This window comes from Sinocyclocheilus anshuiensis, unplaced genomic scaffold (genome assembly GCF_001515605.1).
Source record: "Sinocyclocheilus anshuiensis isolate Anshui unplaced genomic scaffold, SAMN03320099.WGS_v1.1 scaffold450, whole genome shotgun sequence".
In the NCBI taxonomy this organism is placed as follows: domain Eukaryota; kingdom Metazoa; phylum Chordata; class Actinopteri; order Cypriniformes; family Cyprinidae; genus Sinocyclocheilus; species Sinocyclocheilus anshuiensis.
The window spans coordinates 1,399,853-1,412,253 of NW_015546056.1; the positions used below are offsets into that span (position 1 = coordinate 1,399,853).

The 12,401-nt window shown below is 38.2% G+C and overlaps 1 protein-coding gene across 3 annotated transcripts in view; it reads left to right on the top strand.

The window, feature by feature from the left end:
- Positions 1 to 244: 244 nt before the first annotated feature.
- Positions 245 to 12,401, top strand: part of LOC107699315 (exocyst complex component 3-like protein 4) — a 25,246-nt gene continuing 13,089 nt past the window's right edge. The window contains exons 1-7 of one of the 3 annotated variants that reach the window (XM_016500537.1): positions 245 to 458; positions 1,625 to 1,908; positions 7,021 to 7,101; positions 7,682 to 7,894; positions 9,183 to 9,801; positions 10,909 to 11,026; positions 11,131 to 11,256. In XM_016500537.1, coding sequence (XP_016356023.1) covers positions 1,650 to 1,908; positions 7,021 to 7,101; positions 7,682 to 7,894; positions 9,183 to 9,801; positions 10,909 to 11,026; positions 11,131 to 11,256 — 1,416 coding nt within the window. In that variant the 5' untranslated portion in view covers positions 245 to 458; positions 1,625 to 1,649. The remainder of the gene's footprint in view (positions 459 to 1,624; positions 1,909 to 7,020; positions 7,102 to 7,681; positions 7,895 to 9,182; positions 9,802 to 10,908; positions 11,027 to 11,130; positions 11,257 to 12,401) is intronic. The other 2 variants (XM_016500538.1, XM_016500539.1) reach the window with 2 other exon arrangements.

Below are 12,401 nucleotides of genomic sequence, written 5' to 3' on the forward strand. Positions count from 1 at the left end.
TTGTGAATATGCTACTGTGCTCATAAAGGAAACACATAATGCTTTGCATAACCACTTTTTTTCTCAGTGGTAGGCACAATTGTATTTTTGGGAATCTGAAAGTGAAGTGTAATCATATTTCAAACACTGACTCAATACTGATACAAGTCAGTGAATACAGTGATTCCTCTGTTTAGAACTGAACTGTATTGAATCTGAAACTAAAAGCTGAAGCTAGCTGCTGTTGCAGCGCGCCCCATGCACCTATCCAGTGACGTTTCAAGGTGAATAGCAGAAGCTCTGCTGTGAGAAGCAGGGTTTTTCGCAACTCTGTATTTACTGGGAATTGATTTGCTTATTCTTGCGGTTGAACCTGTCGGTGCAGCGCGTTTGCCAGCAGTTTGTTTTGCAATTGTTTTTTTGTGACAAGTGAAGGATAATTGCCAGCGCCAGACTTTGACAAGAAACTCGGATCTCAGGTGAGTGAGGGGCGGGCTTCGAGTTACCGTGCGATGATTACAAACATGTATAACATAATTTTAATGTTATTATTTAAGCTACGTTTGTTTTTAAACGTGTTATAACTGACTAACCGTGTTAGAAGTGACTGACCTTCACAATACGTCTACTCCGCAACCTTTAATCCCGGATTGGCTGTGCTAATAACAGATTTCAGCTTCAAAGAGTTTAAATTAGTGCTTTTGAAGATTCAAACTAATGTTACATTAATGTAATGTGTCATTTTAACCGAATGTCTTTGAGGTCATGTTTAGTCAGTCCCTTGCAAACATTTATCAAGGAGTAATTTCCTCAAAATACCATAGGTAGCCACTATGATGTTGCTTTCGGTGTTATAAAGGAGATATTTTCTTCATAACTCAGAGACTTCTTCCAAATTGTCATCTTTTTGTGTAAGAAACCCGAGGTACAACATTTAGCCATTTTATTTTATTTTATGAATTTTATTTTGAAAATGTTACATAATCATTTAAAGTGAGACAGCATGTCAAAGTTATACATTTATCATTAACGTATACAGCGATACATGTGTTTTAATAGCAGTGTACAATACAGTTAGTGTATTAACTAATGTGTAGTGCAGTGTAATGACATGTAGGCCACTTCAGAATCGGAGTTATGAAAATGACCTGTATTGTGAAATGACTTTACTTTAAATTTGAAATAGAAACACTTTAAATTGAAACAATGAAAGTAATTTTTCTCAGGCAGAATGAGAAAGTTATCATTGTTATCATCACTCTTGTTTGTGATTGAAGAAATTGAGCTTCTTGCACAGTCTGAAGGAGATTTCACATTATAATCTACATGGTATCATGGTATTTATAGTATGTGAGGCGTATAGCCTAATTGTTTAGAGATCTGCAGTAGAACTAAGTAGTGCATTACTCATGAAGTTTTTTGGCTGTTTAGTGTATTAATATGAGTTCACGTCTTTGTTGTTATGACAATGTATGCCTTCTACACCCCTGTGAAAAAAATGCCATGTTGTCAGCAAACAAAATCTCCAGAGATCATGATGTACCTGCTGATAGATTCAACAGTTGCATTCTTACACTCGAGTCAACACAGTCAAACCTTCTGTTGTGGTTTTGTTTTCTTAAACTTCTTGATGCATTTTCTGCAGGCTTGATCCGACTGATGCTGGTCAAATGGCAGAAACTACAAAAGAAGAAGTAGATGGTGGAAATGAGGTTAATGACCCATCAGAATGGGATGAGGATGCAACCAAGGGTTTGAAAAATGGTGGAGAACAGATGGAAAGTCCAGTCAAAGAGAAGAGTCTTGGAGTCTTGAAGTCATTCAGAAGGAGTTTGAAAGGGTTCAGCCCTAAGACACAGAAAGACAAAAGCTCAGAGAACACAGACGACCAAAGCTCAAATTCTCCATTACAACCACCACAATCTCCAAGTAAGTGTATAACCACTAGACATAAAAAAAGTGCTGTTGTTTTTTCGGTGACAATGGCATCCCACAGTAGGGCTGTGCAATATATCGAAATTATCGAAATATCGCAAATGTACATATCGCAATATGCATATCGCTACAGCTTGCAATATTTGGGGCCATGAACAAAAGACAAAGAGAAAATCACTCACTGCTCTTACCTAAATAACTTTTGTAGCTATAATAATAATCAGTGCATATTGAATTCAAAGAGTAAATACTAAGCAGTGTTTTATTTTTCCTTTTTATTATTCAGTTCCTAAACTCATGTTAAAATGATTACACTAATGTTAAAATGACATTTTTATGTAATGCTCGAGTAAAACACATACCGTTCACTTTCAGAAGTTGTTGTAGGGGTGCTTTCTTATTAGAATCAGAATCAGAATGAGCTTTATTCACCACTTAAGTGTGCGCAAACACAAGGAATTTGTTGTTGTTTTACAGGAACTCTTGGTACATACATACATACAAATAACCATATATATATATATATATATATGACACAAGATAGTTATAGAAGTTCACAGAACTGACTCAGCAACAGCTGAGTAAAACTGTTTCATCTGAGCATGTGGCACTTTAAGCATTATCGTATTGCATATCGAATATCGCATTATTTAATGAGTTATCGCATATCGCATTTTTCTTCAATATTGCACAGCCCTATCCCACAGTCAGTAGTTTAAGAGGTAAAGCAGATGTTATGGTATTAATGAAGGAGTGTATACAGTGCTGTATTAACTTGGTTTAGTCAAAAACAGTATTATACTAGCAAACCCTAATCGTAAATAATCAAGTGAACTGTTAGCCAAGAAACAGATTATTTTTTTTCTTTTCTTTTCTGAATATGTTATTGAAAGCTTTTCACATTTTAGAGAACAAACCCCAACCCCCTTGCCAGCAAATCGAAGAAAAAGAAAAAAAGGAAAAGAAAAAAATAAACCCATGTATAGTACAATTAAATATACACCTCCATAAACATACACCGTTCATATTGTGTACTTATACAAAAACACATACAGACATCTCTACATATGTGATGTGCTGGCAAAATGAGTCACAATGAGCAAATGTTCAAAAATGAGTTATTTTATTTTCACATTCTCTGGAATCTGACAAAAAATTACTGAGCTACACCCGTTTGAAGTCGATAGAGTCAGCAAAGTCAGCTCTGAGAAAACTCGAGTTAAAGTTTTCTGAAGGTTCCAAAGCAAAATCACCTAGCAACATTGCTTTGTTTCCTCCATTTCTTTTCTTAATATTAATTACTATATTAATAATCACAATATAGCCAATTTTTATTTTATCTTTGTTAAAAATAAAGAACAGATGCAAAAAAACAACAACAACAGTACAACATGAAAGAAACAAATAGTGCATTACTTTTTTCCTTTTACATTTAAACAAAAGCATTCAAGTAAGAAAAACAAATAATAAAATGTAAAAATCACTTCAGTGTGCTCATTACAAATAAATTGATTATTAAAACTACAAAAGCAGTTCAATCAAGAGCAGCGATCTTTTATTGTTAGAACATTAATGAGATAGACGGCCTATAGGTATAGTAAGTCCTACTGTACTGCACGGAACTAATATAATGTTATACATGAGATGTTTTCCCCAACAGTTCCCCAAATGTTCACTTAAGACGTAATAGATTATATTTGCATGAATAGCCTACTTAAATACTGTAATTCTGTGTATACAGTATGTGTATGTATCGGGATTGCGCATTGGCGGAAGCGCCTTTATGTGCACGATTCATATATCAGTCAGCGGCAGCATGTATATCAGACTCCTCTCAGAAAACATAGAAATAAAGATCATCTTAGATGTTTAATTACTATTTGGAGCATTGGGATCACTAGATGAGGGCTTAATGAACAAATTTTGGTGAAAACCTGAAATTCGAACAAAATCGACATTTTTCACTTTTGTCTATAGCTCAAAATTAACCCGTGCACATTCCGACTCATTTTGCCAGCACGGGTCACATATACACATACAAATCATCATAAAAAATATATATATATTCCAATACCAATACCAATAAATACCCAATTATGAAAAAATAAATTTGTTACACACTGCTATATTTTATCAACTTAACCACACCACTTAAAGAATAAGGTTAATTCAGTTCCCTTTCGATACTTCACTTATACTGCATTGCTAGACGCTTATGGGGAAAACAACCTTTTCTCCGATCACTGAAGCCTTTTTTTCAACCATGCAGTGTAACTGCACGGCCATTGGTTTGAGCAGTGAAATAAAAATGAACCAATGGCGCGGCAGCGGAGCCTTTGGCGATGAAGCCCGCCAGAGCCTGCCAGAATGGGTGGGGCCATCTGGCTATATAAGCGGGCATTTCGCCATAGATTAATTCTCCTTCAGCGACGACGATCGTCTCTTCACTGATCTACGAGTCTTGAAGCTGCTCGCCGTTGACACACCCTTGCTGCAGATAGAAGCTGATTCGCGACCTGCGCCACTCTGCTGTTTTCCACTCCGCTCATCGAGCCGTCTCAGCGTTCCGCGCAGATCCCAGCTCGTCCCCTGTCACCATCTGGTGAGCCTAAAAAAAGCAAATTTCTCTAAAGAGCAAATTCGCGGCATTGTTGCAAATGCCGCGCCGTCACTGCAGCTCATGCAGGACATTACCTCACTGCACGCTGATGACTGCCATTCAGAGTGCGTTTGCTCTCTGGGCAAGCCCCACGTAGAAGCCGCTTTGACCGAGATGGAGTGTTCTCACTGCGAGAACATGAGTCTCGCCTCTATGCGTGCTCGGATCGCTTTCTTTTCCGAGATTGACTCCGTCCCTCACGCCCTCCCGTTTTCTTTCTCCCAGGGACCTGTGAGGAAAAAACAGTGAGGCAGAGGGCCTCGCTCTCGCCTTGCAGAGATGACTCTTGCTTGCAGAGATGATGCATTGGCCCATGACTGACCCAACCTCCTCCTTTACGCTTTCCCCTGATCCCCCAGGTAATCAGGCGAATCAGGGAACACAAACACAAAGTTCTCCTAGTGGCCCCGCTCTGGAGGAAACAACTTTGGTTCTCAGAGCTATCTCAGCGGTTAACAGCAGCCCCATGGCCCATTCCCCTGAGACAAGACCTTCTCTCTCAGGCGAACAGGACGATTTGGCACCCCCAGCCCGAGCTGTGGGCTCTGCACCTCTGGGCTTTCGATGGGGCCTCAAGCCCGAACTGTGGGCTCTGCACCTCTGGGGTCTCGATTTATACTTCTGTGTCGAACCTACGCCGTGTGTAGCCTATGCCGTAGGCTGTGTGTAGCCCGAGTAGCCTATGCCGTAGCCTGACATGCACCTCTCCAAAAATGTCACAGCGCGTCAACTCTATGCGGACTGCAAGCACTGTGATTGGTCTGCTAGAACCCCTCCCTCCGTATGTATTTGAGTTTTGTGTGTGTTTTTTGTGCTTAAATATATTTTAATGTTACACCTTCTTATTTAAAATAAAACAAAGCAAAGAACAAGTGTCTTATAATTTATTATACAATGTAGCATATACATCACTTAGTTGTCTGTGACAAACAATGTTGTTCTGCCATGGTACAAGTCCTTGTGGAGATTGAAAGAATGCCATATTTTCCTGTTCCGTTGTTGTCTCATTTTTTGTAGTTTTAAATAAATGATCTGTTCCGCTGTCACGGCTGATGCTTCTCCGATAAGCTGCTTCTTCTTCGGCTTTTGCCTGACACTGTGGGTTACACCAGCAACATGCCCGTGGACACTGCAGACTAGTGGTTTACATGTGTAATTGCACATCGACGCGGACAACGAAAATGAAAAGCGACGCATAGCCTACGGCATAAAGGCTACGGTGTAGGTCCGACGCAGAAGTATAAATCGGCCATAAATCAGCCTTAAGCCCTGCCTGCCTTGAATTTGGGCCTAACGACTCCAAGGTCGTCCTAAAGCCAAGGCATGGATATGTTCCCAAAGCGCTCAACACCCCATTTAGAGCACAGGTTATCATGCTCTCTGCGCTTCCTCCTTCGGCGGAGGACCAGGAGCTGAACCTTCTCTGCCCTGTCAGGGTGCTGAGAATTTACATCGAGCATTTTGCCCCATTCAGGCAGTTGGAACAACCCTTTGTATGCTTCGGTGGCCACACCAAAGGGTCTCCGGTCACGAAGCAGAGAATTTCTCGATGGTTGGTTGACGCTATCGTGCTAGCATACTCCTCCCTGGGCCCGCAGTGCCCTATAGGAGTAAGAGCCCACTCTCGGACTACTCGGCGGCCGGCTGGGCCTCGCTGTCCGCTTTTGCCAGGTTCTATAACTTGGATGTTCAAATTGACCCACGTTCAAATAGATCCTGCCACGTCTCAAATTTAGGTGTAAACTCTTTTATTCACATCAACAAAATTGTATTTTTTGCTATGGTTATCCCATATTGAATTATCTGGATTTGATTGAAACTATAGTTCTCTAAGAAATGGGCCCAGCCTAATACTGCAACAAGAGGGTCATGAGGAAAATAAATCTTAAGTACCTTTGAGTTGAAATCAAACACCTCAGTCCAAAATTTACACATTTTTGGGCAAATCCAAAATAAGTGAGTCAATGTACCCTCACTGGACTTGCATTTGATACACAGAGGTGACACAGAGGGAAAAGTAGAATGTAATTTGGTACGAGAGTAGTGTATTCTATGGACAACTTATACTGAATCAACTGAAAATTAGAGTTGATGGGACAAGACCTAATACCTTGGAGGGCCTTAGTCCAGTTATCTTCTGAAATATATAACCCCAAATCCTTTTCCCAAGACATTTTTAAGTATTGTGTATATAAATCTCGTATAGATAGAACTCCTTTTTCTTTCTGTGATAAAAAGGTTCTATCTGACTGTGAGGGATGGAATGCATGATTGCAAGCTATAGGGATCAGAGAGCAGGTCTGATGGAGTTTAAAGATCTTTCTGAGCTGATACCAAATCTTCAGAGAATTTACAACAATAGGGTTACATTTCTTAATTGTGAAACATTTTTGTTGTATTTTATAAGACTTAATTAGCTGAAGCTCCTTGCATGTTTCTCTTTTCAGGTTTGATCAGAGGATCTCCCTCACAATCTTCACTTCAGACTCCAAAGACCGAAAAAACTTCTCTTACCAGAACTGTGTCAGGTGACTGGTGTTTGCATGTCACTAGATTCACCTCTAGATAAGTGAAATACTGTTTGGGCTATAATGACAGGAAGTGTTGATAGTAAATGTTGCAAACAATGCCGAAAGGTTTGTTGATGAAATGTTTTAAACTTTTTGGGAGTTTAAGCTTTAGCTCATAATTCACACCTGCATTTTGATTGAACCTTTTGCATATTTTTATTTTACAGTATGTAAAAACAAAACACAGCAACACAGCTTACAATATATGGTTATTTCCTATATTAATAAAACAGTTACATTAACAAAGAATGTGTCCTCTTGACCTTTATATCCTGTTTATCATATCATTAAGGTATAATATATATAGTATGAGGAAATGCATAAAGTTACACACCAATGCAGTAGTGTACATTAAGATTTTTTATTATTATAAATATTCATTCATAAAAGGGTCAAATTTAGAGTAAAATTACTGGTAACTAAAAAGAGCTTTCATATTACATGGTCATGTTGATTTTTTTTTAAAGACCATTTGCTCTGTTGATTGTTATACAGAATGACACGAATTGTCTCCAGTAACCGTTTGTGTTATTCTCAGATTCTGCAGTTGAAATAACAGGTACACTGGCAAGGAGAGGGGCATCGATCCGGCAGAGCTTGGGTCTGGGTACTAAAAAATACAAACAAGAACCACTTGAACCTGTCACAGAGGCCATGACTTTATCTGAAGAGCAGACTGAGGTCGTAGACACAGTGTTGGAGCTGAGTGACACATATACTCTGCCAGAGATACCACCTATGCCTTTGTCAGGTGAGTGTGAGAGTGCATGTCCCATCTCTAGGCAGTTGACAAAGTAGTTGTAATGTAAACATCATCGTTTCAGATGAAAATTTATATGAATGTTTTAGATATTTGGACTGGGCAACATTTTTGTTACACCATTACATTTTGGGTCATTTGCTTTACTAAATTTATATTTAGTTTCCTGAACATGAACATTAAAAAGTTTGCTCTTAGTCCTATGATGAGGGGTTTTTCACAGTTTGGGGCCTGGGACCCATCCTTATCATTTTGTCTGTGTTCCCATAAGATTCAAGCGATGAATCTTATTTGAACTGACATAAAAAGGCATGCAATAAAAAGTAAGAATGCAGTTTAAAATGGGTTCATGTAGTATAACCATATGTCATGCTGCTCAACAATCCGCATAAACACTACCATTCAAAAGTTTGTTCAGCATTAAATTGCTCAAACATTGACATTTATAATGTTACAATAGATTAAATAAATGTTGTTCTTTTTAACTTTTTATTCATCCTGGAAAAAAGGTATCACAGTTTCCACAAAAATATTAAGCAGCACAACTGTTTTCATCATTGATGATAATAATAAGAATTGTTTCTTGAGCAGAAAATCAGCATATTAGAATGACTTCTGAAGGATCATGTGACACTGAAGACTGGAGTAATGATGCTGAAAATTCAGCTTTGATCACAGGAATAAATTCCATTTTAAAATATACTGAAATAGAAATCAGTTATTTTATAATATTCCACAATAATATTTGATAATATCACAAAATATTGTTTTTACTGTAGTTTTGATTAAAATAAACGCATAAGAGACTTCTTTCAAAGACATAAAAAAACTTACTGACTCCAAACGGCAATGTACATTTGCTTTGTCATTTTGCTGAAGATAAAAAGAAGAAAAACAAACACTATATACTGTCACACTGTGACTTAGATGTTCTATTCCTGCTTTTTTAGCACACCTGTCTTGAAGAGGACTTGCAATCAAAGTTACATTTTGTTCAGTATCTATTTATCTGTAAAGAACATCACATGCTGACATTACCCTGACCACATCAGAAACTCTTTAGTGGCTAATCAGGGACAAACAGAGCATATTTTACAATGTTTTTAGAAAACATGAGCTGATGTGGCAGAGATATAGACAGGCATCAGACATTCCTGAATGAAATATGATAGTTGTTGATGCAAGTGTGTTATAGTTACAGTATCAGGACACAACTCATGCAGTCGTCTGTATACTAATATTTTGCTCTTTGTTCTACTTTTTCTGTTATTTTCTGCAGTAATGGAGATTAACAAACTGATAGAGACAGAACATTTAGAGGAGGCCTACGTGAATCTACTGTCACTACGTCTGGAGCTTCAGCGGGAGCATCAAGCTCTGGATCAAGAAGACTATCCCATCGAACTTGTCAATAAAGAGAAAGACCTGAGTCTGCTCTATGGCACACTAAAGAACAAAATGTCTGCCATTGTATGCAACTCCAGTGCTCTTCCCTCACACAATAAAGAGCTGCTGGTGTATGTGGCATACATTATCCTGGAGGAAGAGAAGAGACGGGGAGAGCAAGGAGCGATGCAGGGATGGAGGGAAGCATGGAAGGATGCGGTACTAAACGGGGTTCGGGATTCACTGAAGAAAGTTCCTCTGGACAGCCGCGAGAAGAATGCTTCCTGGCTGGCAGTGCATCTGGGGCTTCTGGGTAAAGCTGTGGTGGAGGATTTGAAGAGAGTGAAGACTGAACTTCTGAGCTCATATCCAGCAGACTTTAATGTGTTTGAAACCTATGTGTCCTGCCACCATGAGGCTGTAGGAGAGCATCTAAAGAGACTTCTGGAAAAGGTGACAGAGCTGAAAGATTACTACGCTCTTCTAGATTTCATTATTCATCACTACCCCAGGTGAGGTTTTCCTCAGTTTAGATTTAGTTTTTCTAAATACAGCATGTCAATATAACTTAAAACCCTTTTTGATATTGAAGAAGCAAGCATACTGGTTCAAACCTTTATGAAGTATATTTTTATGACACACAAAAGCTGATTTTTTGAAGAATATCCAGGCTGTTTGTTCCATATTATAAAAAGTGAATGGGAAACTCAGGCTCAAGTTTGGAAACAGTAGAAAACACCATTAAAGTATCATAAAAATACATATTTCATTGACAGTACCATTCAGAAGTTTGGGGTTGGTAAGACTGGTAAGTCTTTTATGTTCATCAAGGCTCCATTTTGGGGTCAGAAATACAGTAGTATTGTGAAATATTGTTCAAATTTAGAATAACTGTTTTCTATTTTAATATATTTTAAAAATGTAATTTATTCCTGTCTTGATTCATCAGAAATCATTTTAATATGCTGATTTGCTGCTCTAGAAGCATTGCTTATTATTATCAGTGTTGAAAACAGTTGTGCTGATTTTTTCAGAATTATTTGATGAATAAAGAGTTCAAAACAAAAGGATAGAAATGTCAGTATTATTTCCTTTCTGGGAAAAACAAATCCTATGCCAAACCTTTGAACGGACGTATATATTTAAGATCTTCTGAAGCCATATAATAGCTTTGTCTGACAATTTTTTCATCATGGTTCACTTAAACACCACGTCAGGTTTGACCTCAATGACATTTGATCTGAGAACCAATGGCGTTTTATGTCGTTTACATCAAACCAGGAGTTTTGTTTGATTTACATAACTCATTCACATAAGCCAATCAATAGAGTGACCTACTGCATCAGTCAGAGGCTCTAAACATCCACGTCTCAAATCGTGAAAGGTCTAGTGGTCTCATGAATGTGTTTTTAAAAGACCCATACACAGCTGTGCCTCAGTGTGATAAATAGCTCATCGTGATTTATTCCAGCCTTCTTCAGACCTTATATGGATACTCATTTGTGATCCAGTTGATGAGATTCATTGTGACTGTACTACTACTTTAAAAGGTTATGATTATGGCTTTATCTTAAAAATGTACTTACTTATGTACCTGAATTTAATTTATCTTTCCATAGTGAGAAGATAATGGGAAGCAGCTCTCTGCGGCCTGAGCTGAAGGAAGATCAGAGAGCACTGCCAGTGGACAAAGATTTCCTTAATCAGATAAAAGACAAATACTGTGCACGCTTACAGGTAGTTAACAAACATTTGTTATTGTCAACGCTAGAAGCGAGATGACAGTGTGGTGTCAGATAACTGAGAGTTTCTGAATTCAGTGTAATCTGTACTCTTGATAGGCTGACATGAAAACATCACTCAACAGAATTATTGACTTGGAGAATGAGGAAATGTGGAAAGAAAAAAGAAAACCAGTAATTGATGAGGGAATGTACTGCTCACACATTGACATGGACATCTGGACGGTAAGACTGCAGACTTTCATAATTAGCTCACCTTCCCATGGTTTTAAATGGAAGTCAAATTAGCGTTAAAGGAAAGTCCTTTGATTTCCCATTTATATGGCCACAAACTCATGAGGGCATTGGTTTACCAATAGAGGGCAGTATAGGACATTTATATTAACTTATAGGGGCCCCAAAACCTATTAGGAAAGTTATGATGCCTTCATATGCTATCTGAAATTTCCTACTTCGCATTTATGAAGTCGTAATTACGAGTTTGTCATGTTTAAGTGCTTTGTTATCAGAATGAATAGGAATCATAGAGGAAACCAGGTTCATTCTTGCCTATTTCTTAGGGAAATCTTATTAAAGTATAAATGTATTTTTTTACCCAATATCGAATGGATTTTGAATAAAATTTATTGTGTACATCTATTGTATACATTCACCATGCTATCTAGAGTCATATTGCTGTCGATTCTGAAGTTTCAGTCAAATAAATGCTGTTTTCACTGAGTAAAATACACACAATATGCATCAAATGATTATTTATATACATATACATAAATATACATGACTGCACAGCCCTCTACGGACACCTTGGCAATTAAATTGCCATTGGCTAGTAAATGTTTTAGTTTACTCGCCAGACTGGTATACTGAATATATGAATCGCGATCCTGTCTTCTAACGATTCTAATGGATACACAATTCACAATTCTCTGCACACGCTCTGCATCTCTCTCTCTTTCTCTCTCTCTCTCTCTCTCTCTCTCTCTCTCTCTCTCTTCTCTCTTAGATCTGAGCGTTAAACATGGACGTGCGTGCAGTTGCCGTACTGTATTAAAGCTATAATCAGGATAAAACTGTATATTAAAAGCTAACATAAGCAGTAGCATTTACAAATAACAGCGGATCAAAAAGTATGACACAACAACAAACAAAAAACATAGGCCTACCATTAAAAGCCGTGCTTGCACAGGTTCTGCACGATCCTCTTCAATAATATCCTCTGCTTCTCAATCGGGCTCAAACTGATAAGCGATATTAACGACGCCTTTGTTTACAATACAACCGAAGCACATGCCGCTGAGGGGAGGGGTGGGATGTTTAGATGCGCACTAGAGGCGGTTTAGCCAATCACAACACACTGGGCTAGCTAACCA